Source organism: Melospiza georgiana, chromosome 3, assembly GCF_028018845.1.
Source record: "Melospiza georgiana isolate bMelGeo1 chromosome 3, bMelGeo1.pri, whole genome shotgun sequence".
Taxonomy (NCBI): domain Eukaryota; kingdom Metazoa; phylum Chordata; class Aves; order Passeriformes; family Passerellidae; genus Melospiza; species Melospiza georgiana.
The window spans coordinates 75,376,464-75,402,291 of record NC_080432.1 but is presented as its reverse complement, the minus strand read 5'-3'; the positions used below and the strand labels follow the sequence as shown (position 1 = coordinate 75,402,291).

General features: G+C 35.7%; 1 protein-coding gene across 3 annotated transcripts in view; it reads left to right on the top strand.

Moving 5' to 3' along the window:
* Positions 1–25,828, top strand: part of NKAIN2 (sodium/potassium transporting ATPase interacting 2) — a 508,006-nt gene that overhangs the window by 224,565 nt on the left and 257,613 nt on the right. For all 3 annotated transcript variants that reach the window (XM_058019464.1, XM_058019463.1, XM_058019465.1), the window contains exon 2: positions 2,993–3,130. In XM_058019464.1, coding sequence (XP_057875447.1) covers positions 2,993–3,130 — 138 coding nt within the window. The remainder of the gene's footprint in view (positions 1–2,992; positions 3,131–25,828) is intronic.

Here is a 25,828-nt window from a genome sequence, read left to right as displayed (position 1 = left end):
CTTTCTACTTTTCTCCTTTTGGAAACACAGTGAGATTTTTTAGAAAGTAACTCATGTAGAAAGTCTGTATTATATTTTCATTTGTTTGTGGATAAGTTTTAGTGTCTTTTCACCTTCATCTCTTCAGGAGGTAGTAATAAAGATCTAGTTCTGTCCTATAATTTCCATTTCATAAATCCACAATGCACCTTGCCATGTTAGTGTGATCTTCTAAGGAAGACTTGCATTTCCACAGCATTTCATCTGTACATACCTGACAGAGTGCTGCCATTTCACATATCCAGCAGCTCCTGCACACAGCTGATTCCTTGAAGTGACATGAGAAAATTTAATAGCAATTCTGCCCATGGCAAATGAGAGGTAGATATACATGGACAGAAGTGTGCAGACTTGTCCTTTTCTTCTGTATTTACCCCCTGCCTTGTGTGCCCTGCTGTCTGGTATTTACTCAACTCAACTTCAACATGACCACAAAATCTGAGTGGTTGCTTTGTACTGAAGGAATTACTAGCAATGGGAAAAAACAAAGAGTACACTGATTTATGAAAAGGAAAGATTCTCACAGAATAGCCATTTATCCAATGCAGTCCCGCAAGGAAGTTTTGGTGGAACTGCATCTTTCACCAAGACAAGCAAACAAAACGTGTTGATGCATGGTATCACAGTTTCATTTTTGACTAGAAGTCATGTCAGGAATATGAGGTTTTCTACTTTTTATACAATTAACTAGCATGTTGCAATTTTCCTCTGTAATTGGCATACTTAACTGGATGATCTCCTGCTGTTTGAATGATTTGCATCTTCCCATGCATTGTTTTTTGCTTGCTGAATCTCTACTGTTTCTAAACTAAAAACAGTCTAGTGTGCAGTCTACACTCTTTTTGCTACTGCTTTGCTCCTCTCATTTACTCTTTGTTTATCTGATGAAAATAAGAGCTCTGTCCTCAGAGGGATAATTTTCCCTTTGTTACGTGTTTAACAGCACTTAGATGTAACAGGTCTTTTGCTGATACACCTAACAGACTTCACACTGACCTATGTAATACTGCTTCATGCTGCATGTTGGCATTTTTTAATATAAATTACTGTCTGTAATCAAGGAAATATTTCTTAATGATAAACTTAAAAGCACAGGCAATCTGAGTTTTCATGAAGTTCCTAATACAGCCTGATCTTCCTTTTGTTTCTTCCTAATTCCATTGTCACCATTAGACAGGTCTTGGGATTCTGGGAACTCTTCTGTGACTTTCCTCTGCTAGGGAGAGTTGTAGGATAGCACAAATAGTTCAGAAACATTTTGGATCATGTAGGAACATAATTTCTTTCAATAAATATGTAAAATAAAATGGTAGTCACAATATTAAGACTGGTTATAAGAAGGATGAATTGTGTGAAAGAAGTCTTTGTTGAAAAGAGAAATTCAGTGTTTGACCTGAAACCTGAACACTCAAATTTGAAATTATATGGCTGGCAAACTTTCCCAGGATTATTTTGGCAGTCTCCATCTCAAAGTTCAACAAATGTCAGTACATAGCATGTAATTAACAGCCTTTTTACATTTGTAATGCTGATGTGAATATAGTCTGTCTTTTAATGAAAAATTTTCTTATTTAATTTCAAAAAGAAAGTGTTCATGTGATAGTGGACTGTGGCATAAAAATTGAAAAATTCTCCCATAGCTGTAGCATACAAAAGCAGTAGTTAATTACTCATTTAGTACTTGATCTAAAAGGTGTCATTTTTTAAATGAACAGAGTGATTGGCACATAAACCTAGTTCAGTTCATACACAGCATAATATAAACTCAGTAAAAAGTTATTTGTTATTTAATGAAATGTAATCAAGAAACAACCACCTGTTCTTTTTTTCTTTCTCTTCCTTTCTCTCTTTCTCTTCTCTTTCTCTTGCTCTTTCTTCTTCTGCTTTCTTTTTTTTTTTTGAGTGTGTGGTGTCTACATTGCTGTTATTTTAATTATTAATAATAATAATTTAATTTTTAAATTTTATTTTCATTATTCATATTTTTGTGAAATTCATCAATTCACCATTCAAGTTAGTGAAATTGTTGGAATGCTGTCAAAGAAACTTCCTGATCTTTCTGTCTAAATTTACTTCACCATTACATTGCCTTCTAATATTAACATAAATATTATTTTTGTGTAAACATGTCATTCTACCTATGGGTTGGGCTACAGTGCTGTATTTTTACATAATGTTAGAATACCATTTAAGGGACATCTGCTATTGGAATTGTGAAATTATTTCTACTGGCACTGTTAGGGAGGCATTTTTTCCTAATATCTGATCTGTCTGTTTGGAATGATATTAAACATCAGACTGGGATTGTTCCCCAATTGATTTTTAATAATATTTTATATTATTTATCTAGAGTCTTGGAGAAGTTTATACTTCAGCTGATGTTTCTGACAGTGGAAGAATGTAAACTAGAGTCATTATCAGTAGAACCTGGTGAAAAAGTTGCATGTATTTGGTTACAGGTAAAAGCCCAGTGACAGAATAGCTAGGGTAGAGAGAAGAGATAAAAATCAAAATGCAGTGAAATTGTGGAAGAGAGAGGACCAGGCTAAAGGATGGTGTTGTAAATGGAAACAGTGTAGATGACAAGTCATAAACCTATCACAGGTATTCAGCACTGATACCCTAAAACATTATAATAAAACACTGATAAAAACACTGATACCCTAAAACATTTGCTGTTGTATGTAAGAGTGATTTGTGTTTCTCCTCCTGCAGACATACCATTCTAGGTGAACAGTTTTGTATCTTGGTAGAATATAACTCAGTAACCAGTGAGAAGTGCAGCTTTCATTGAAACTAGAAGTTGAAGCATTTCAAAGTCATCCTATTTTACTGCTGACAAGTATTTTTTTTTAACTCAGAGCAATTGTCTTGGATATGGGAAGGGGAAACACCTCTATATATGATTTCTGGTTTGTTCTAATCTATTTATGCTTTTGCTTTTTAATCATAGGTTTCTGTGCTCGAGAGGCAGATATTTGACTTCCTTGGTTATCAGTGGGCACCCATCCTCGCAAATTTTATACACATTATTATAGTCATTCTTGGCTTATTTGGAACCATCCAGTATAGACCTCGTTACATAACAGGAGTGAGTATTTCATTTCATTTACTTACTTTGATGTGCATGTGGGAAAAAAAAAAAAAAAACAAACAGAAAAACACTCCAAACTGCATCATTCTTAAAGCAAATAGAAATCTTATTTGAGTTTAATTTTCTTCTGTAGCATTTTGACATTTACTTACTGCACTTTTGGGACACCTGCAATAATCAACTGGTAACAGTCTCCAAAATTTAAAAGTCAATATGGTCATTAAGTGCATGACAATATGAACTTTCAAGTGGAGTCAGCTTAAGGAATTACAATGTCTTCAGTATTAGGGGAATTTAGAGCTAGTCTAAATGTTAGCTGTAACTTTCCTAGATACACTGGACCTCCCCAACAGAGGCGTGATTCATTATAGTTACTCATTATTGTTATTAACTTCTATTGCTAGAGTGCTTATCTGCTATGTACATGCCTCCTAGAATTTATAATCCAACCTGAAGTATGATGTTATGGTAAGAAATAATGGACTGAGGGCTCCAGTATGAAAATAAGGATTTGGACCTCAATTAATATTTTTAATCCATTTCTTTCCTTATTCAGCTACCCCTCATACGCAGACTTAGTATGTCTGTACTCTCTGGCACAATGCAGTAATAATTAAATTCTCTTTTCATACTCTGGATTTTTGGGGTTTTTGCCATTTGTACTTCTACAAAGAGAAAATAACAGTAACTCTGAAAATCATCATTCAGAATACCTTTTGTTAGATTTTCATAACAATTTTTAATTACTGCCAAAGTTGTCTATTAATTCATGGGAAGCTTGTATACATTTGAGTGACAGGAGTTGAAAAATTTGCCCATACACAACCATATTTTCATTTCAGATGAAAACAAGGGGATCTTAAAATGATAGAATGGTTTGCATTGGAAGCAAGCTTAAAGATAACCTGGTTCCAGACTGGCAGGGGCACCTTTCAGTAGGCCAGATTGTTTTAAACTCCACTCCAACCTGCTCTTGAGCCCCTTCTGTAAATGGGGAATCCACAACTTCTCTGGAAAACTTTTTCTAGTGTCTCACCAGCCTCACAGTGGTGTGGATTTCCTAATATCTAATCTAAACCTGTTCTCAGTTTTCTCTTTCATTTTAAAGTCTTTACCCCTTGTCTCTGTTAACTCCACTGAATCTGTACCCTCTTCTGCAAAGTCTCTCTTTTAACTGTTCCCTCATACACCAGTAGTCACTCAGAATATAGAAAAATTTTGCTTTTACCCCTGTGCTACCATCCATATTACATTACTGTGATGCTGGGAGAAATACATTAACATTTGTGTCTGTGTTTCTGTCTCTGTGATCTCCTGTATGCAGAAAATTTGTATCCTCATATACGATGCCGTTATGTATGCACACAATTTAATATGCTCTGAAAAATTTACTATCAACATTGAAGAGTATGTTGAAAGCCTTAAATATTTAGTTTTCCTTCAAGTTACAAAACTGGCAGTCATTTGAACTAGAGTTTCCTTTCTTTTCTGGTACTTTGACCAGTACAAGAGACTTGAAAATAAAAATGCAAAATTCAAGCATCTCTTAAACAAAAAGGGTTAAATGTTCCATCCCAAGACTATTCTGTGGTATAAAACGAAGCATGGACATAAATTGGATAACTGAGCTAAACAAAAAATTGTATTTAAATGGCCTGCTACTATGATAAGTGAATTGTGAATGGGGAAGAACACCAGCTTTATAAAGTGAGTGCGTTCACATGAGTTTCTGGATGATGTGGTTGTGCAACACTGTTCTAACTAATTTTCACACACATCTTTCTTAGAGCTCACCCCAGCTGTGGAGCCCATCTGGCTTTGTGAGTTTGCCTCTCTGCATCATCTCATTGATTTGGATAGAACCAATCTAAGATCCAACTGTCTTGTTTGGAGTTTATAAAAGACACCTGAATGTGCCAGTTATCACAGATTGTTTGAATAAGAAGACCATGATAAAAATTTCATCCTTTATTTAGTTGAATCAACAGAGGAGCTCTGTGGCCCACAGTAAAAGAAAGACATAAACCCGTTAGAGCAAGTCCAGAGGAGGACCATGAAAACAGTCAGTGGGGTAGAGCATCTGTCCTCAGGAGGCAGGCTGAGAGAGTTTGAATTGTTCAGTCTGGAGAAGGGAAAGCTCTGGGCAAACATTATTGTAGCCTTTCAATATATAACAAGGACTTATAAGATAGACAGAGGAGGTCTTTTCACCAGGGCCTGTAGTGACAGAAAAGGGAACAATAGGCCCAAGCTGAAAGAAGGCAGGATTAGATTGAACATAAGGAAGAAAATATTTACAATGAGGCTGGCTAGACACTGGAACAGATCAGAAAATTTTTGTATGTCCCATCCTTGGAAATGTTCAAGGCCATGTTGGATAGGACTTTGAAAAACCGAATCTAGAGAAAAATATTCATGCCAATGGCAGGGGACTAAAGGGTTTTTAAAGGTCCCTTCCAAGCTTGTACCTGGTCACATTAAGTCTGTGAGAAAAGAATAGATTATTAGTAGTACATTACTTAACATGTAATTGCTACTATACATGTGAAAAAAAAAAAAAACAAAAGAGAAAGAGGCAATTACCTTATGTCTGTGCTTCTTGCAGCATCATCAGTCTGCCAAACCATTAGGCCCCAGAGAGTACAGTTGAGCTAATCTATGTCTTTTTAAAGACTAGATATGTTCAATTGATCAGCACACCTGGTGGGATCTACTTAATGTCTTATATGACAAGTAGCCCTGACTCTACCAATTCAGGTTTGGAATGTTTCTGTTTTAAATTGAAATTTATTATCTTCCTTTCTTAAAAAATGTTTAAAGAAGCACATGAAAATGTGCAGCAGTTCATCTCCCATATGTACATACCAGGATACTATCCAATGACTGTAATCGTGCCATGGGAAATTGTAAAGCCTCTGAGTTACCTTTCTGAATTTTAAAGACAGTAAGACAGTCTCCATATGGTGAATGATTTGGCCAGGATTTTTGGGGAGAAAACATTTCAGACAACTGTTTTGCTAAATCTTGTTAAGATAACCAATTTTCAGATAAAACAGTTATAATAAAAGGATTCTTAAGCTAAACATTTTTAGTAAGTGAGTTCTGGCATTAATACACCGTATTGACATAAATTGATTTATCTTCCAGATAAAGGTTTTATTTATAATAAGAAAGTGTGTGTACTCAAGCTCAGCACAGAAATTGTAAAAAAATATATTTTCACAGAATCCCATAATGGGTGAGGTTGGAAGGGACCACAGTGGATCATCTGATCCAACTTCCCTGCCCAAGCAGGGTCTTCCTAGAGCTCATGGCACAGGATTGCATCCAGATGATTTTTTAATATCTCCAGTAAGGGAGACTCTGCAACCCCTCTGAGCAACTTGTTCTACTGCTCATTCATCTGCACAGTAAACAAGTTTTTCCTCGTTTTACTTCTGCTTTCTTTATAATGGTTAGGGGAAAAATTATGTGTAAAACCATTTAACAAAAAGGACAATGAAATTAAATAGAATGGTCATTTTGCATTCTTGTCAGCCTGCAAGACACAAAATTTTGAAGTCTATGAAGTCAGACTCCTACCTGAATCTGCTCTCTGTAAAAGGTTTTCTTAGGAAGTACTTTTCCATTCTGAGAGAAAACATTCAGTGCTTCTGCTTAATTGTACTTACTGTGTTGCTACTGAGATGTAGACATTTATTTACAGAAGGAGGCACACAGACATTACTTCTCTGCTGTACAAAAGTTTTCAGAGCAAATTATAATTTGGGAACATAAGCAATAATTTTCTGCATAATCATTTTGAGCTAATGCCCAATAATATTATAAGTACAATTAAGTAAATGACCTTGAACATTTTAGTAGTAACTCTGTCTGGTGGCTGTCACAGGAGGCTGTGAATCAAGATTCTGCTTCTGTTTCAAGCTGTGCCATTGGAAAGATGACTTGTTTGTTCAAGTTTGTTCAAGCACACATAATAATATTCTTCAGTTTCTTCCTTGATTCAGTAGTTTGTCATGGATAAAAATGAATGGGAAAATTTTTTCTGTTGTTTTTAGAATCATAGAACCATAGAATGTGCTGAGTTGGAATGAGCTCATCAGGATCATTGAGTTCAATTTCTAGCCCTGCACAAGACACTCCAAGATTCACACCCTGCACCTGAGAGCATTGTACAAATGCTTCACACTCACATCAACTAATAGTGTCTAAAATATTAGTGGTCACTGTGCCTCAGGAACTATCAAGAAACAAAACATTTTTTGTTAATCCTCATCTTCATGAAAAACCAATGAATGAGAGAATCATTAAGATTGGAAATGACCTGCGTTATCATTGAGTTCAACAATTAACCTAGCATGGCCAAACCCACCACTGAACCATCTCCCCAGGCACCATATTTACATGTTTTCTTTGAACACTTTCAGGGATGAAGGAAGAGAATATTGGTTTAGGATCCCTATAAACTCCCAAATTAAAGAGTAGAAAAAGCAAGGGAGAAGCAGAATACTTGTATAGCTAGTTGGTAGATATAATTAACTATAATAAACATTTCTGTGAAAGATTGTGTCTGATGAAGTAAATGGAGATATAAAGTTGCTAAAACTATAACGCAGCACAGAATTTGAAGTGCAAAATGTGTGACCAAGAGGATAAGGACAAAGAAAAAATACAAACTTAATTAGAAAACTTAAAAGAGCACTAGTAAACCTTGCAGAAACATGCTTGGGACGCTGGTAAAACTCCATAACATGAATTAAGACTCTAATGGTGCTGGAGAATCAGCCCTGAATTAGCTTTGCTTCATTCATGGTTTAATTTTTGTTATACCAGGTAAATTGATGCTAATGAAGTACTGGTATTTTATGATGTACTTGTTTCTGCATTGGGGCATTTTCTTGAAATGCTTTCCATACCGTGAATAGCAGCATAAATTCTCCTTGGCATTTTCCATGATGAGTATTCAATATGTTAGCATTCTTTTCATTCCAGAATTCTTACTTAATATTTTGGTTGAAGAATGCTTTCTCATTAATATGTTTGCTCAATAAAAATGTTTGTCAAAACTCTTCTTCTTAAAAATGTCCTTTATTCTGGTCACCTTTTCAGTAGTCCTTCCTCAAGTCTTGTCAGTGTTTTCTGAAATATTTCTATGTTCAGAAATACCGGGAACAAGAGCACATTATTGCAACTTTTTTCTCCTAAAAATTCTCATAAAAGATTAGTGATAATTTGGATGCCAAGGAAGAGTAGAGTTTGGGATTCTTGTTATAGTCTGTCCTTTTACTACTGATGCTGCCTCTGTACAAATGACCTTTGTAAACTTGGCTGACTGTTATTTTATTGGAGGATTTCGCTCACGTCTGGGAGATGCTGTGAAAAATCAGTAGGGATGTAAGTAGAAGATTGCCCTTTGGACTTTGAACAACATATGCTGAAAGGGATTTGATTCACAGGGAGGTATGCTGTTTAATAGAGTGCTTTTGCTGCTGTGGTGTTAAAAGACTAGATTTTAGTATGCTGTGGATTCAAATATACTTTAATTTATACTTAAAAGGACAAGCTCAGCAGTTTACTTTTATAACTGAATCTAGCCTGCTTTAGGGTAGGGATGAGAATGTGAAGGGAATAGAAGTTTTGAATAGCTGGCTGGTCAGTGTCATAGCACTAATCCAAATTTTGAGTCTATTGGCTAACACGTACAGAACTTGATCAAACAAAAGCTTAACTATTCCAGTGATCAAAAATTAATTCTTTCTGAATGCTAATCCATTAGCTTATTGGTGGAGTATTAAATACATGTTTTAAAAAAATGATCTTGTTTTTTACCTGATAACCAGTCCAGAAATCTGGTCTAAGATTTGATGACCCTGGGCTTTTGGCCTCTCCTTTTAGATGTATTTTGATACCTTGCAAGAAATCTCTATGGATTTCAAATTCTTAAGTCCTGGAGATTCAGCTAAGCCTTGAATAAATATGTTCAAGAATCACTTCCAGTATAATATTATACAGAGTGCATCTGTCTTGACTGTATGGAAGTTGATGAAAGAAGATAGTCTACAGTAAATCTCTCTGCATTTTCTGTCATTTTTTGGCCCTTGATTTTAAACTTTTCTTATTATTTAGGATAGAGTATTTTTTCCTGTAATTGTCTGGGTGAAGTTTGACTACTTTCATCTGCTCTCTTCACTGGGACTTATTTAGGTATGAAGTATTGAGGGTACAAATAATTAATCTAAAGGAAATTATGTAAAGGATGGCTCTTCTTTAAAAAGTGTAAAATATTCTTTGAAGATTAAAGAGTACTCAGACAGTAAATCTGCCAGCCCTAGGAAAGCACAATGGAAAAAAAAAAAAACCACAACCCCCTGCTGATCAGAGAACTAGTCAAGACATAAAAAGGAAGTGATCCCCATATAAGAGCTCTTTGGTCTCTGATTTCTCTAAGTTTTGTGTAGGACATTACTTTCTCAGAAGTTCCCTGCTGTCAGAAAACAGTTCTAAAGAGCAAAAGAGAAAAGGCCAGACTCCAAGAGGCTTTTTAAAAGTCCGGCATTTTAAAAACCACAATATACTCTTTTCCCTTATTTGAACATGAAATCTATTTGATTCTTCGAGCCACTGATTCCTGAAAATTAATTGGATATATTTTCAGAAAGTATGATTAAAGACACTCTGGACAAGACTCCAGTACAGAATTTACTTGAACAGTTCTGCATGGAGTTTTGTTTTCCTTCAGACTGAGATGGATTTTCACTTGTTTTCAGAGTGTTTTTTAAGTTTTCCATTTTAAAAAAAATCCTTTTAAAGACACTTAGCTAATACTGTTTTTTAAAGTGATTAAAATGCTGATTATTAGAAGATGAAAGATTATAATTTGCATCATATAATTAAGTGCAGCTTTGGTTCCCAGGAAATTTAATGCAGAACCTGTTCAGTGACTGATACTTTTAATTTAAATCCACACTTATTAGTCTCATGACAGGTTTGACTGGTCTAGAATTCAGCTATATTCATCCTTTCCTAGAACTGTTATTCTCTTACAATTAATTGTACTCACATTTAAAAAGTAGACATTCAAAGTGGCTCTCCCTCTCCCATTCCACAGAAAAGGAAGAGGTTTTCCAGGGAGTCACTACTGAGAAGTAAACTTCCATGTAGAACTGAAAACAGTGTATAATGAATATTGTACTTTATTTGCATTCAAACCAGAGACATCAGCATGGCAAGCTGAAAACATGAAGTTCCTCTGCATTTAGTTTTTTTTCTTTAGAATAGATCCTCTCTTATGTCACTGTAATAACAAAAGGATTTTTTTCTACAGTGGGGTCTGTGCTTCGGTTTCTTCTTTTTTTTTCTCTTTAGAAGAACTAGCAAACCGTTCTGTTAAAATAATATCTAATAGGCTGAAATAATGTCTAATAGATTGAAATACTATAAAGAGCTTGGAGAATGAATGATTTAGCTGATGAAGTCTTTAAACAGATAGGTAAAGGAAGAGATTAGAGATGAAATCCATGGGGTTTGCTGCCTCTACCTAAACTGCAGTGGAAAACATCAAAATTCTCTTAAGCACCCAATAGCCCTGGCCAGTTAGACATAATTAAAAATAAAGCAAGGATAAAGTAATGTTTTCACTGCTCTGAGATGACCTCTGTAATTCAGTGCTGAATATTTCTCTTTTTCTAGCGTAATCAGATTTCCTTGTATTTCCCAGACTTATATCTCTATTTGTCACTGTGGATTTTCACATTGTTTATTTAGTATTTTTTTCTACTTGCTGTATATCAATTATGCTGACATTTGATTGTCTAAAAGGTTATAGCTCTATCTTGTTATCTTTTATGTGTTCATAGCATGCATTCATGGAGATATCTGTCCACCTCAGAGCTTTTAATGTCTCTGCCCTTGTGTAACACTGCTGGAGTAGGGAAGTATTCCCCCACACTGCTTTAAAAACTTTAAAACGTGGCAGCTGAAATACTAAAGGTCTGAGACATTTTCTCACTATCAGATGAAAGGCTGTGACAGATAATCATGTGAATCCATTTTTCTCAAGTTACAAGCCTGTGTTTTACCCAAGGCATCCAGCAAGCATAGGGGTGCTGCAAACTGTCTATAAAGTCTTGGAATAAAGACTGGAATCACAGCTACCTAACAGTGTGGAATACTTCTGTGAGGATAAAAAAAAACCAAAAAAAGAAAAAAAAAAACAGTCTTTGGACAGTATCTCTCTGTCCCAGCTGTTAGCTGTGCCCCATTAAATCACTCCCCTCTGCTGGGATGTGGAAGAGAATTGAAAGGGTAAAAGTGAGAAAACACATGGGTTGTGATGAAGATAGTTTAAGAGATTAAACAAAATCTGCACATGCAAGCAAAGCCAGCTAATTCATTTGCTGGTTCCCATGGACAGGGAGGAGCTCAGCCATTCCCAGAGAAGCAAGGGTCCATCATGCCTAAAAATTATTTGGGAAGACAAATGCCATCACTCCAAACATGCCCCTCTTCCCCCACTTTATATACTGAGCATGATGTCATATGGCATGGAGTGTTGCCAGGGTCACTTGGGGTTGGCTGTCCTGGCTGTGTCCCCTCCCAGCTTGCTGTGCACTCCCAGCCTCCCTGCTGATGGGCTGGGGTGAGAGGCAGAAAAGGCCTTGAGGGGCTGCAAGCTCTGCTCAGCAACAGCAAAAACATCTTTATATCAAAAACACTGTTTTCAGCACCAACCCAAAAAATAGCTTCATACCAGCTACTCTGAAGAAAGCTGTCCCAGACAAAGCTGGTACCTTATTTCAGCAAGGGAAAAGCTGCTGATGCCTGAACCTGGTTTTGTGATAACTTTTGTAAGACTCCGTGGCTGTTGCAATGGCTACTGGTATCCCTTGTTGTGCTTCTTCCAAGGGATTAATACATTTTAACTAACATCTTATAGCACAGTGAAATATACATTAGAAAAAACAGGAAACATTGCCTTTAGTCCAAACTATCTGCTCAAATCTCACATTGCTCTGTTGTGCTGCCTCTTCTTTTTAACTGGCTCTGGGCTTGTGAAATACCACCACAGAACAAAAACTCTGCTCCTGCTCTTCTTTCTATTCCAGCTCCTTCCCTACTTCTATGTCTCCCCCTAATCTCTTCACCTTGATTCAGTTGCTCATCTCTACATGTATATTTAAAAAGGCATTTTACTGCATGTAGCTAAAACGGAGATTTAGCTTTAAATTAAATGAAGTCTGAGCAGCCCTGCTTACCAGTACTGTACTGAAACCAAGTTCTTCTGGCCAACTGATTAAGATTTATGCAATCTTAGTAATTTGGATGAAGCTGACTTTAGTGATAGTTGTCTTATATCTCTGCACAGGATGACCTGACAGTACCTGGAGTCCACCCTCATATTTTTTCCAAGAGGTTTTTTTTCTAAGAAATGTGGCTGATTCTTTTTTGTGAGCTTCACTGTCACCCTGAGGTTATGCTACAAGAAAGATGCATTGAGAATTACACAAAGCTATACTACCCTATTCATTTACAAATCCTCATTTTCAATTCTGAGAGAAGATGGAGATGCTTTTCTTCAGTTATGTTCCAAATGTGGCCTTTTTCCCCCCATCTGAACAAGAACCTACTTAAAAATCATTTGTAAATCTTGTCACAAATCTTCATTTCAGAACTTCAGAGATGTTTTTCTCTTTCCATCTGTACTTCCCTTTTAAAATTTTTGCTGTTTTCATTGTTGTTTTCAGCTCCCAAAGCTCCACAAGAAACAGGGCATGGTACTTCTTTCAAGTTTTGCCTGTTGCTGTGAGAACATTACCAATAGAGATGCATTTTCTGAATGACACTGGAAGGCAGGATAAACAATGAGTAGAGTTGTAAAATGCACTATTAAGCATGTTCCAAAATTTCCAATGCTCCCTACCTCTATAATTTAGCTGTCAAGGGCGCTATTTATTTGCATTTTGTTTTATGGGTTATTATGTATATTAGGCATAGAAGTTAATGCTACATACAGTCATATTGGTTAGATCATAGTGAAGCAACATTTTATGTGCTATGAACTCAGCAGGTAAGATTTGAATTATAAATGCCTCTAAGGACAGAATTTTGCATATCAATATAAATTTTTCTTCCATACAAGTCTAGTAAAGTAACATTTTAGTTCTACAATTAAATGGTATGATTCCCCCTATACCAGTTCAAGCAACCAATAGTGCTGCTGCTCAGTTTGATTCCTAGCTGTAATTTCTTAACCATTTTCAATCATCCTGTTTGTTAGATTTCTATTTATTTATTTATTATATTAAGCTCTGCAGCTGTTTTCATTGATTTCAGTATCAATTTTGGGTGAACAAGACATAAATAATTTTGGGTTTCGTGTTGTTTTTTTATCAGCTAGTAGGCCAGTTAAAGATTCTGTGCTGATTGTACTCTGAAACTAGTGAATGTTTTTCCTTTCATTTATGGCTCACAAAATCAAACTTTAGCTGGTGGGTTTACTATCCAACTAGAAAAAAGGCAGAACTCATTAGAAATATCTACAGAAGTTTTTATGTTTATTAAATCACCATCTTTTGGAAGGGCATATATGTTGTTCCTTGGATAAAAATTTTGTTAAAGGATAGCATAACGTAAGTAATGCATAAACAAGCATGTGTCCTTTGCTAAATTGTTTGAATAGGTGATAAATTTCATAACAAAATAATGAATTTTAAATTGGCATAATTTATTTTATCAGCTCAGTGTTAATCAGTTTGACTTTTTTAGTTTAGATCTAAAGTAATCTTCAAAATGTTTCTGTTGTGAGTAAAATCAAAAAAGTTATTCATAGCCTATGGCTCTGAGCACTCTACATATTTAATTTTGCATCTCCCTGAATAGCAAATTCCTGCTTGAAATTTAATGTTGAAACAAGCCCGTCACTGACTTTATTTATGAGTTTTGTTTTACCTAGGTACTGCTTTTACTTTCTGTGAAACAAGAAGCATTCTCCTGTCTTTAGTATTTTTGAAATACCTATTCATAGATTTGAAATATTTTTAGTGACATAAATGGTACAAAGGTTTTGGGTCCTACACTTGTTAGTTGTCTTATTAAGCCAATTTTTTATTTCTTACCGATACTCTGAATTCTGTGGCAAAATTAGATCCTATTTCTGTCTTGAGAGACTTACCCTTATAATAAATTTAATTACTACCAATATTAATGCATTTGTCTGAATGTCTTAGGGTGATTGACAAAGCTTTTCTCTCATAAAGATGTCATTGTTAAATTCACATAGATGTAGACATGGTGTGAATAAGCAGCCTTTTGTGATGTGTCTGTTTCTAAAATACATTGCTCTTTCTGTGTGAGTAGTCTCTTTGACGACTTTATTGACACTGATTTTTTACCATTTGATATTTGAGTTCTAGGATAACAGATTCTAAAAATGGCCAGCTTTATTTATGGTCACAAAAGGCCTGGAAACAGGCACTGACCATGGAATGAGATAAAAAAGTTTTGATCCTTGTATGCTGTGATTTGCACTCAATTGTACTGTGAAAGATGTGCATAGTAGGAGGATTCCTGCACAAACCACATCACAGAGAGTCTCCAGAAACTCAAAAGCTCTGGTTAAGTCAGGGAAGTGTTGTGAATGTTCATGCATGACAATGTCTGGGAATTTTAAATACAATGTTGCCTTTCTCATAAAACTAGTCTTCATTCCACTAGTAGGAGAGGTGATGAGACTCAGATTTATCCTTTTCTGTCATCTGGGAAACAGAACTGCCAAGTTCTGGCATTAAAAATCATGAGGATTGAAATACATGAGGATTTTTCATTTTTTTATTGCCTTAAAGGAGTGTGTATCACCAGAGTGATCCTGAGAGTAAAATCAAATAAATAGAATATGCACTTAGTTACACTGTATTATTCCTGGCCCTGTTTCTCTATAGAAAACCTTAATTTAGTAGTTGCAAAATTTAATGGATGTTCTCTCCTCACTGTTGAATAGCTTAGGTCACTGTATTAGATCTTGTGCTCCTTAATGTAGGCAATAATGAGATATTCTGTCATCTCTGCTCTCCTGGACTTTGCTGTGGTGCAAATTCTCCATTCACTTCCCATTCTCAAAAATGGAGTCTACACTGTTCTGCTGCCTATGGACCTGTGCTGTAGTTAACCTATCTGTAAAAATTATTATTTCAAAGTTCAACTCTGGGAAATTTTTGTGCATTCCTTTTTCATTTCTTTTAATCCTCTTATCGGCCTTTGTGTCTCTGTTGAACTTTTCTTACAAGTTCCTATGATAAAGTATCATCGTTTTTCATCATCTTTCAGCATCAGTTGTGTTTTGGAAATTCAAGTTTTCCTTCCTATCTCTACAAACCAAATGGGATAGCAATTTTTCTGTTTGATTGGTTTGGGGTTCTTTTTTGTTTGGTTTGGTTTTTGTTTGTTTGACTGCCTCCTTGGCATAATTACTACTTCTTATGACTGGCTTTTTCCCCACTAATTTCCTCTGAGTCTGGTTCAAATATATATTGTACATGTTGAACATAACTGACTTCAGTTCCACATCTGAATTTTGACTTATATATTCTGGACAAAGTGTTAGACTCCTTGAGTTTCACATTGCTTTAATCCTCAGGTCATTAAAAGAATTCTGATGAGATGAGCTGCAAAATATTGTCTTATGATCAGAAATCTAGAGTGCTCCAGTCACATATTCCCAGGGAGCTTGGGGTACATTAGCGAACAGTATGTTGGACAGACAGTATTTTTAAATTAGTTGTCTAATAGTACCTAAGTATTTTGACACTATTTGAATGGCAAATTATTTCAGTATGTGTAGGTGCTTTGTGCTGTTTCAGTATGTGTATGTGCTTTTCAGATATCCCATATCAGCTTTGACATCTAGCAAATATACAGGTTTAGCCCAACAAATGCTGCAATTGGCTTTTATTACCTGTAGCACATACATTTTCACAGAAAATGGCACGTATTGGTGTTAATGGTTAGGATTTGCTTTCATCAGTCTCTCTCTGAAATCTGGTTGGAGATAGGAATGCTTCAAGCTGCATTTGTTTGCTAATTGAACCATGAGTTTACCTCATGACAGAAGCAAAATAGTTCTCATTCACCAGCATTTTTCATTTGGTTTTGTTATTCCTTGAAGCCTACTTTTATTACAATTTAAATTTGGCATGGTAACATATTTGTTTTGACAATGAATTACTTTCTACCAAGATAATTCAACTCTACCTATGTGGGGAGGCTAGTAGGGGAAAGTAGAATTAATCAATACAATAATGACTGTTCAGCTGAGATATGAGGGAAAAAGATCTAAGGCTCTGTAGGCTTTGAATTGCTCCTACACATCCTGGGCTGGTGCTGTATTATAAGGCAAATTTCTTGATGACTTCTGTTTAGTTACTTTTTACACTTTTTGGGTTTAGTTTGTTGGGTTGGTTTTTCTTTTCTTCAATACATTTTGGAAACAAACCTCAAATGTGAAATCTCATTTTGCCTAATTGGAAAGGGTTGTTTTTGTTCTTTTTCTTTTTCTGGGCGCGGCAGGGCAGCTTTGGTGTTAAGTATCCTGTGGGGAATTGTTTGCAAGTTTGAATGGATTTTTGAGTGAGGTTTTAGACTAAGTAACTGTAACATTTGTTGCTTCTTCTTTCATTTAAATCTATCAAGTTGGTCGGAGTTGGATCCTGCTGTTACTTGAATGGGAGGACAGTTTCCATTTCTTCACAGTGTAACCTTTATCCTGAGGGAGTACAAAATCAGAGAAATGTTAGCCCTCTTTCTGTAGGGCTTGACTCTCAATAAATAATCTATCATCTGTCTCTCCATCATTTTTATGTAATCTATTTGAAGCTGCATGGTGAGTGCTGAGTGCTGAACGTCAATGACAATTGTGTTAAGACAGCCAGAAATATTCATTAATATGCCTGTGCATAGTTTGCTATTTCATTTCACTGATACTTGGAACTATTTCTTCTCACTTATTAGAAAGCATTTACACTTATCAATGGATTCTTTTTTGAGAACTTATATATGAAAATTAATGACTTAGTGGAATATATTTATTTATATTCTTCAAAGATCTACTGCCTGTTAGGACTTGTTAGCTGATCAGTATAGCATAGGCAGGAAATCACATTACTTTTTTATTTATCTTTTATACCAAAAGTAAAAATGCTTTTCAAATTATTCAAAGCAGTTGAGGTTTGCACCAATTCTTGTGAAAAGAGGGTTACTCCCATATTTTTAAGGACAGGATTGTGGCAGGATGAGTAAAGACCTTGATAAGATCTGGATAAGAGATTTGCCGAGAAGATCAGTGACATCCTGGCTTGTTTCAAGAAAGGTGTGGCCAGCAGCACCAGGGAAGTGATTGATTCTCTGCACTCAGCATGGGAGAGGCCACACCTCCAGTATCATGTCCAGTTTGAGGCCCATACTTCAAGGAAGACATTGAGGTGTCAAAGTGTGTCCAGAGGAGGGCAATGGAGCTGATGAAGGGTCTGGACCACAAGTTTTATGAGGAGCAGCTGGGAGAACTGGGGTTGTTCATCCTGGAGAAAAGGAAGCTCAGGGGTGACCTTGTTGCTCTCTGCAGCTGCCTAAAGGAGGTTGTAGCAAGGTGGGCGTTGGTATTTTCTTCCAGAAAATTAGTGACATGACAAGAGGACGTGGCCACAAACTGCACCAGGGGGAGGTTAAAGTAGGATGTCAGGAGGGATTCCTTCACTGAAAGGGTTGTTAAACATTGGAATAGACAGCCCAGGGAGGTCGTGGAGTCACTATCCCTGGAGGCATTCAAGAAACAACTGAGAGTGGTACGTTGTACTATGGTCTAGTTGACAAAATGGTGGCCAGTCGAAGGTTGTACTCAGTGATCTTGGAGGTTTTGTCCCACATGATTCCGTGTGTCTCTGATACGAGAGCCATGCTGAGTTCTGTCTTACTATGTCTCCCTTTGAAGCTAGAGTGCACTGCTTCCAGTTATACTTCTAATTACCAAACCCAAGAAAACACATGACAAGGGGACATTTGGAAAAGCATTTAATGAGTGTGCTGTGTTGCAGCGAAATCTGATTCTCACCTGTCTAAGGCTTCCCTGCTGTAAAGCTTCTGTGAGAAGTAGCGTGGTAAGAGAATGGAGAACGACATTGTTAACAGTTTAACTATTTGAAGTCTTCCTGAGCTACAGATGAAATATTTATACCTACAAGAAGGAGAAATGCTATTAATCCACTCCTTATGAAAGGCTTTTAGTCAATAGTTTTGTGTATACTGTGGTTGTCACCAGTGAAAATTGAAAGCTTTAAATGTACATAACAGATAACACTTGTAATTGAAATTCTCTTTCTTTCCTTTCACTAATCCAGGGAACAACATCTTTAGTGATAAATAGCTGCAGTTTGGCTAGCTACTTATATTAAGATGCTTCTCCAATTCTAAGTTTTTTGTCTCTGCATGTCCTTCCAGAATAAACACTTATCCAAAATTTGGCCTCTGCTTTTACCAAATGAGGAGAATTTTGCTATAACTAAATTATATGTGACCTCACATATTATTTGATTCTAGTAAAAATTGCAGTCCTCAAAATGCCAGGCATTACTTGAATATTAACTTCTACCTTTTTATTTAAAAGTTCCTTTCTTTTACTTAGAAGAATAAAATGTGTACAGAATATCACTATTTTACTAGTTTCCACAGCCTTTAGCAAGTATCACGAGTATTGTAACAAGCTACTAAGAATGTTAAAAGTAAAAAACGGTTAGTGTTGATGCTAATACAAGATCTAACTAGAAGTTTTTAATTTCACTTTTACCTGCAGTAGAACTACCTGTTCTTTAATTTTCTATGAATAGACAGCTGTGTAGAGTCATGAGATGCTTGCTGAACTGAACAAAGATATTCAGACAACTAAGTAATCAATCCTACATACACCTACATGCACCTTTTAACTTTCTATTTATCAGCAAAACACTGAACTTAGCAGAATTACTTAGGTTTGAAGATAAGTGTTAAGATGTTTGGATAATTGTGGTTATAAATTCTGATCCACAATATGATTGACTGAAAAGAGAATTTCTGCTGGAATTTATTATAAAACTAACACAGAACAGAGAAAACAACTTCTCTTTTTAAATAGAATCAAATTTAAATGCAAATCTACAATGTGAGAGGATTTTTTGCCTACTGAGTTTTCTAACCCTCATAAACAGAATGATAACTTTGCATTTCAGATATATGGAGGATGTGCACTTGTAGCAGGGATTCTGAAGATATCTTACCCAACAAATATATCTGGTCAATCTTGCAAAAACCCTTTTGATAATATTTATGCAACATATGAAATAATTTATATTGCTCTGCATGCCTTTCCTTCCTGGGAATATTCCTTTAAATTACTTTAATAAGCATGAAACTTCAAAACTGAGGGACAAAACAATCTGATTATTATAATCCTGTGCATTTCAATATTAATTGAAGTTGAAAGCAAATCCTACATTCATATGGAATATTCTTAATTCACTGTATTGATTGTTCCTATGAGTTCTGAAACAATCTGAACAACAGAACTAGGTACTATCTTCACCAAAACTACAGAGAGAAATAAAGTATTACTGTTAAGTTTGGTATCTAGCAGCCAACATATGAAGAAATTGTCTTATATGAGTATGTTGAATATATTTACAAAAGTACCTTTTGATTAATTGTGATGTAAAAATGTCCAGCATACAAAATTTTGTTTCTGAGCATTTTCTTTTTGAAAAGGCATTTCTGAGCATCATCACCTACTTATATGAGTAATAAATTATACATTCTATGGAAAATTGCAGACTAATTTCACACCTTTTAGTTTAACTAAGCCTTCTTGTCAGAATGCTGGGATTTGAATTATCACACAGTAAAATGCACGGTCTGTAAAGTTGCTCCTGTTAATGTCATTATTAATCACTTTTGTTGCAGTAAATTCTAAGCACTAACCAAGAAGGTGCTCTGTTTTGCTAAGCAGTGTATAAATGTAGCAATGGAGGGATAAGACAGTCACTGGGAGAGAGAAGTTAAAAGTGAGAGAACGTAGCAGTCACAGAGAGAAAGGCAAGAGTAAACCTGAATGAGGAGACACCTGTGTTTTATGGCAGCTGTATACCAGGCTGCCATTTTGCAAAGGGATCCCCCATTTAGATCCTAACACCTAATGACCATGCACTAGGTGAGACTGGATTTTTGTTAAGGTTTCCTGTGACTGTCTAATTCCCTGGGGACTCTGCAAGGGGGAGCGTCACCCCATGCACACTCTCAGCATGCTGAAAGATGCTGCTGGAACAGAAGAGAAAGGCATTGGCACGCAGAGGCTCAGCACAGGGGATTCTAGTCATAACTGTAGAAAGGTCTGAGAGTCTGATATTCCCTGTCTGGCTTCTTTCCGTGATTGTAAAGGCAGGAGAGTCCCTCTGAAGTTTTACCTCATTTGCCTGGGGAACAGAGAGGGATCACTGTGACTCTGTCCAGTGTCTGCTGTTTGAAGCCTGCAGGGGTACAATTATTATGGAAGAGTTTATTGATTATCTTAAAAATAAAAGCTTGCAGATAAGGGTCTTTACAGCTTTGTCTCCTTTTCTAACAAGATGACATGTTAGATGCCACAGACATTATTAAATGTCTAGCCTCTATCATACAGGATGTCACAAAGAGATGACACAGTTATCACAGGCCAGCAGACACGAGGATTTAACATCCTTGTCTGGATTATAGCCCTGGTGTAAATACATGGGAAGCTATTGCTTTCAGTGGAACTTTAACTGAATGTACTAGCTAGGAATTTGTTGTTAAGGGCTAAAAGTAATGCTGATAAGAAGGGATTTTTTCCCCATGGTAAATGAAAAGAAATAACAACACCACCACCAAATTAGCAGCATAACTGGAGGAGTACTTGTTTTAGAGCCTGAAAATAACCAGTATCTATTTTGTCAACACCTTCTTCCCTTTCAAAAATCTCATGGTATTTCAGGTGCAGAATTTAGTTCAGGACTTGCTTTTTATTTTTGTTACATGAATTTAATTATCATGGAAAGAGGCAACTTGATAGCATTAAAAACTAAGTCATGTTTTTTTATACTCTGAACAGCCACGAGAATACTGTAATTGACATCTGTGTTAGAATCTGCATTATAACCTGACAGGTAGCTCATCCTAGGCCAATAGGTGGAAGAGTGGATTAGTTCCAATAGTAATATATGTAAATTTTCCATGACAGAATCTTTGGCCTGTCTGCCACATATAATCTGATCAAAACAGGTATTTTTACGGCACTCCATACTGTAGTTGCTAAGTGCTTCACAAATATTTCACATTATCAGCATTTTAAAACTGAGAAAATTAGGTCATATTTCTGAAAAAGAAATATATAGATAGAAGCATAACATCTTTCTTCCAGCATAATCTGCTACTTTAGGAAGGTTTTTAATATATATTTTTCTTTGTTCTTGTTTTTTCTTTTCTGTTTGCTTCTTATTCTATTTTTTTTTAATAGAGGAGGTTTCATAACATCATTACAAACACTGGTAAAATAATTAAGTTTTGGTATGTAGTGTCTGTTAGACAGCCACTGAATTTAATAAAACCAAAACCCAAAGTTCCTTATTCAATAGCATAACATTTATCATTGCATTTTGTTCTGCCAGCTATCGCATGCTTAGTGAGTACTTAAGTTCCGATGATTCCAATGGACTTTGCTTGAAGTTAATAATTTATATTTACATGTATTTTCAAGTGAGGATTAAATTTATCATGCTAGTTTAAAGCATTCGATAACAAAAAGTGTAGAGGATCTTTGCCCATGCAATAGATATTACCTGATGATGACTCCAGAATTCCTACATTTATTGCTGTTAACTGAAGCTGTTTGATCCTGTCATAGAAGAGAAATGTTTAGGAAATCTTTGATTTGTCCTCTTTAAATCTGTTAAGGCTTGGACCTACATTTTGGATCCAGTGTGAAATTCCTGAGCATGCTGTGTAAGTCTTTTCAGTGCCAGCTTAATATGTTTTCCACTTTTCTTATCACATAGAAAAATGTACTGTTAAATTTTGCACTGTGTGGAGTTTGCTGAAGGGTAAACACAAATGGACATTCAGCAGTGATGTATGGCACAGAGAGAGAGTGTGTGTGTAAACACAAGTAAACAGTTCCACAGCAAGCCCACTATGGGTCATTAAGAAATGAGAACTTTGCAGAGAAGTCACCATAAATTGCAGCATTGTGTCTCTGATTTTTAGCCCTTGAATCCAGTGAACTGTGAGTCAGGCTTTATCATTAATGCATTTGGGTGGCAAAAGGGAAAATACCGGGTGACAAGAAATTAAACAAAACAAATGAATGCTTGTGTGGGTGGTGAGAAACACAAGGGTTCTGCTATGAAGGTAGAAACCATCATCATCATTTGAACCTTCGCTGTCTTTAGAAAAGGCTTGAAGAATTCCTGCCAAGAATCATAATAAGATGATGCTGAGGTTGTTGTTTGGTTGCTTGCTTTTTTTTTTTTTTTTTTTTTTTAATTTAGGGAGGCTCTTTAAAAATATGGCAACATTTTTTTCTGATTCTTGTGCTTGAAAATGAGACAAAGCTTCTCACATACTTTGTCACAAAGAAACAGAAGTTTTAAGGTAGAACTGTACGCTTTTGGGGGAGGCAATTGTTGGGATTTTTGATAAGGAAATTACAAGAAGAAAATAAGAAGGCATCATTCTGGGAATAAAAAAAAATACAAATGAAAATAAGTAGTTACTAAGACAGTGAGAACATTGAAGACTGCTTACCTGATCTTTCTTAGGAAGCAACACAAAGCAGGAAATCTCATGCTGCTGGGAAATCTCTAAATATGCCAGAAGCAATTGACAAGTGTAAAATTATTCTTGGATTACAGCAAAGCTAAAAACAAATTAAAAAATATTTCAACATCATGTCTGACAACAGAATAAAAAAATTAAAAACCAGTTGTAAACTCAGTGTTGGAAGGAAAAGGTGTTAGGCTGATATTTGAATGTCATGTCTGCACAGGTGATGTTTGGAGTCCTTGCTCTTTATATTTGCACTGTTTTTGTCATATCATTTAAAATGAAACTGAACTAAACCAAAAATATCCTTATAAATAACAATGAACTAGGAGCTTTGTCTATATAATTTTTTAATACTTTTTTCTTAACTCACCTTAATGGAAAGGAGGATAGCATCGTAATGAAACAGAATTTATATGTATATATATTTATATAATCAAGGTTGGTCTTCATAAAGCTGTTCTTTAATAAGTGTTAATCTATGAAAATGCCACAACCCTTGTGATAAAGTTTTCAAAATATAACTATGTAGCTTATAGTCTTGGTGTCTTCCTGTTGTGGAACTAAATGAACCCAAGCCTTGTCTTCTGTTTAGAATTAATATGAAATGAGAAAATTAGCCATAATTCTATACTTTACCTATCCACTTTAGCATCCATTTCTTAATTGCTTTCTAACATGTGAAAAACAAAGGTAGCAAACTAATTATATAAAAATTTTCAGAATTGCTGGACAATATATTTTCTCTTTCCATTTAATTCCTGCAATTTATTTATTGCTACATTTTATCCACAAAGTTGGGTGTCAAAAAACATATGGAAAGGAGCTTGCCACACTAAACAGATCTTCTCATTTGATCTGTCATATCAGTGATTTATACATGCTGGCTGCATATTATTTTGAGGAAGAATTCATAGCACTGCAATTCATGCCAGAAACAAGAATTTAGAGGACTAACATGCATCTTTAAGTTAAAGATTCAGGACTTTTCTCTGTTTAGGTAAATGTTCCCATGTCTTTGTTTCATCAATAGAAATGTTGCACTGGAGGCTTTACAAGGCCTAATTTCTGCAGATTTATATATATAGCAGTCATTTATTTTCCACAGCAAAATAAGATATTAAGACAGAAATCCCTGCTGAATCAAAACAATTGTACAGATCAGTACTCTTTTCATTGAAAGTTAGGGGATCACATCTGCAATCTGCACTTGACACCTTCTCTAAGACTTGCCATCTATTAGTTTGAATGTTCTGCAAGTATATCCCATGGGATGACTAGGAAAAGATCCACTTCATTGCTTCCTAATACATGTTCAGTAGGCAAAATCTTCTACACACTTAGAGCAGTGCAAGGGAAAATAGGGAATGTAAGTTAGAATTTGAGGCTACATAGCAGCCTCTTATGCTGCTTCATCTGCTTTCTGCGGAGTTTTGTTCCAAAATGAGTGCCATGGGAATGTCACCACGGCAGCAGGTTCTCACTTGAACTGGGAGTAGACAAAGTGGCTACAGAATTAATTCAGCCAAAGACACTGCAAGTGTGAGAGCTCAGAGAGTACCAGGGTGCTCTAATTATCCTTTTCTCCCCGTCTGTGCTCCTGCAGGCAAGTGCGATCCGAGGTTGAGTGAGACAAGAAAGTGTTTAGTAACGGGAAAGGACAGAGATTTCTAAGTATTTTCCTCTTTCTAGGTCTGCATCTGCTAAAAATATCAGTTAATACAATGAGCATTTACGTAAGTTTCCAGATGAGTCCATATTTATACTGCTCAGCCAAGACTTTCTGATTCCTTTGGACCAATTCTGTCTGGTAGGGGAGAGGTTTCTAATTTTGTAACTAGATGTATGTGACAAGTCTATGGTTGTTCTAGATTTCTTTCTTTTCATTTTAATGCCAAACTTCTTTGCTGATGATTTCACTGCATTTCTATTGGAAGGGTAGTCCTGCAGCTGAGATTGTAAACATAACCTCTCTGTTCTTTTAGATTTCTTGCCATATCATTAGTGTTCTGGGACAGAATCCAGCTGCTATGGAACTTTTCTTAATCCTTTTGGTCTAATTTTGAGCTGATCACTACTGACCTGATAGTGGTTCTCTAACAATTCTTTTTCTCTTGTTTTTTCTTTCTTTTTACCCCTTAGAGTTTTGTAGTTTTATAGTTATCTTTCTGGCTTTTGTTCCCCAGTGCTTACGTGAGACACAGATCCTGTCTACATTTTAGAATTATCTTTTTCTTCTGACAGTAAAATTACACTTTTTATGCTTTTATTCTTTAAAATGCAATCATACTCTCCAATAACCTCTTGTGGCTTATATATTTGAACATTATCTTATTTACTTAACCTTTCACATGCTTCTTTCTGTTTTGAGACATTATATCCCTTTGCAGTATTAATACTTCTATCTGCCTTACCCTCTTTGCTTTGGAAGTTCTCCTGTTTGTTCTCTCTATGACTAATACTACGGGATACATTTAAAGTAGAAATAAGGGCAAAGGAATATTTAACAATGTGGAAAGATGAACAGAAAAGAGCAGCAAGATTTGGGCAACTTATTGAAATTTCTTGTAGAAAAGGACAGCAGATCTTTTTGATGAGACTGTTTCTTTTAAGTATCATCAATGAAAGAGGACATATCACCTAAATATTACTGAAGTCCCAGCAGTGCATTTGTTCAGCATGTTCTGAACAAGGCTGAAGAAAAATAAATTACTGTATCTATTTAATGATTTTCAGAGTGATAGTCAGGTTTAGCAATAAGTGTTTATATGTAAAGTTGTCCAGTGGTTTCCATTACAGAACGTTGATATTTAACCACTTTTATAAACAGGCTACATTTAAACACTTCAA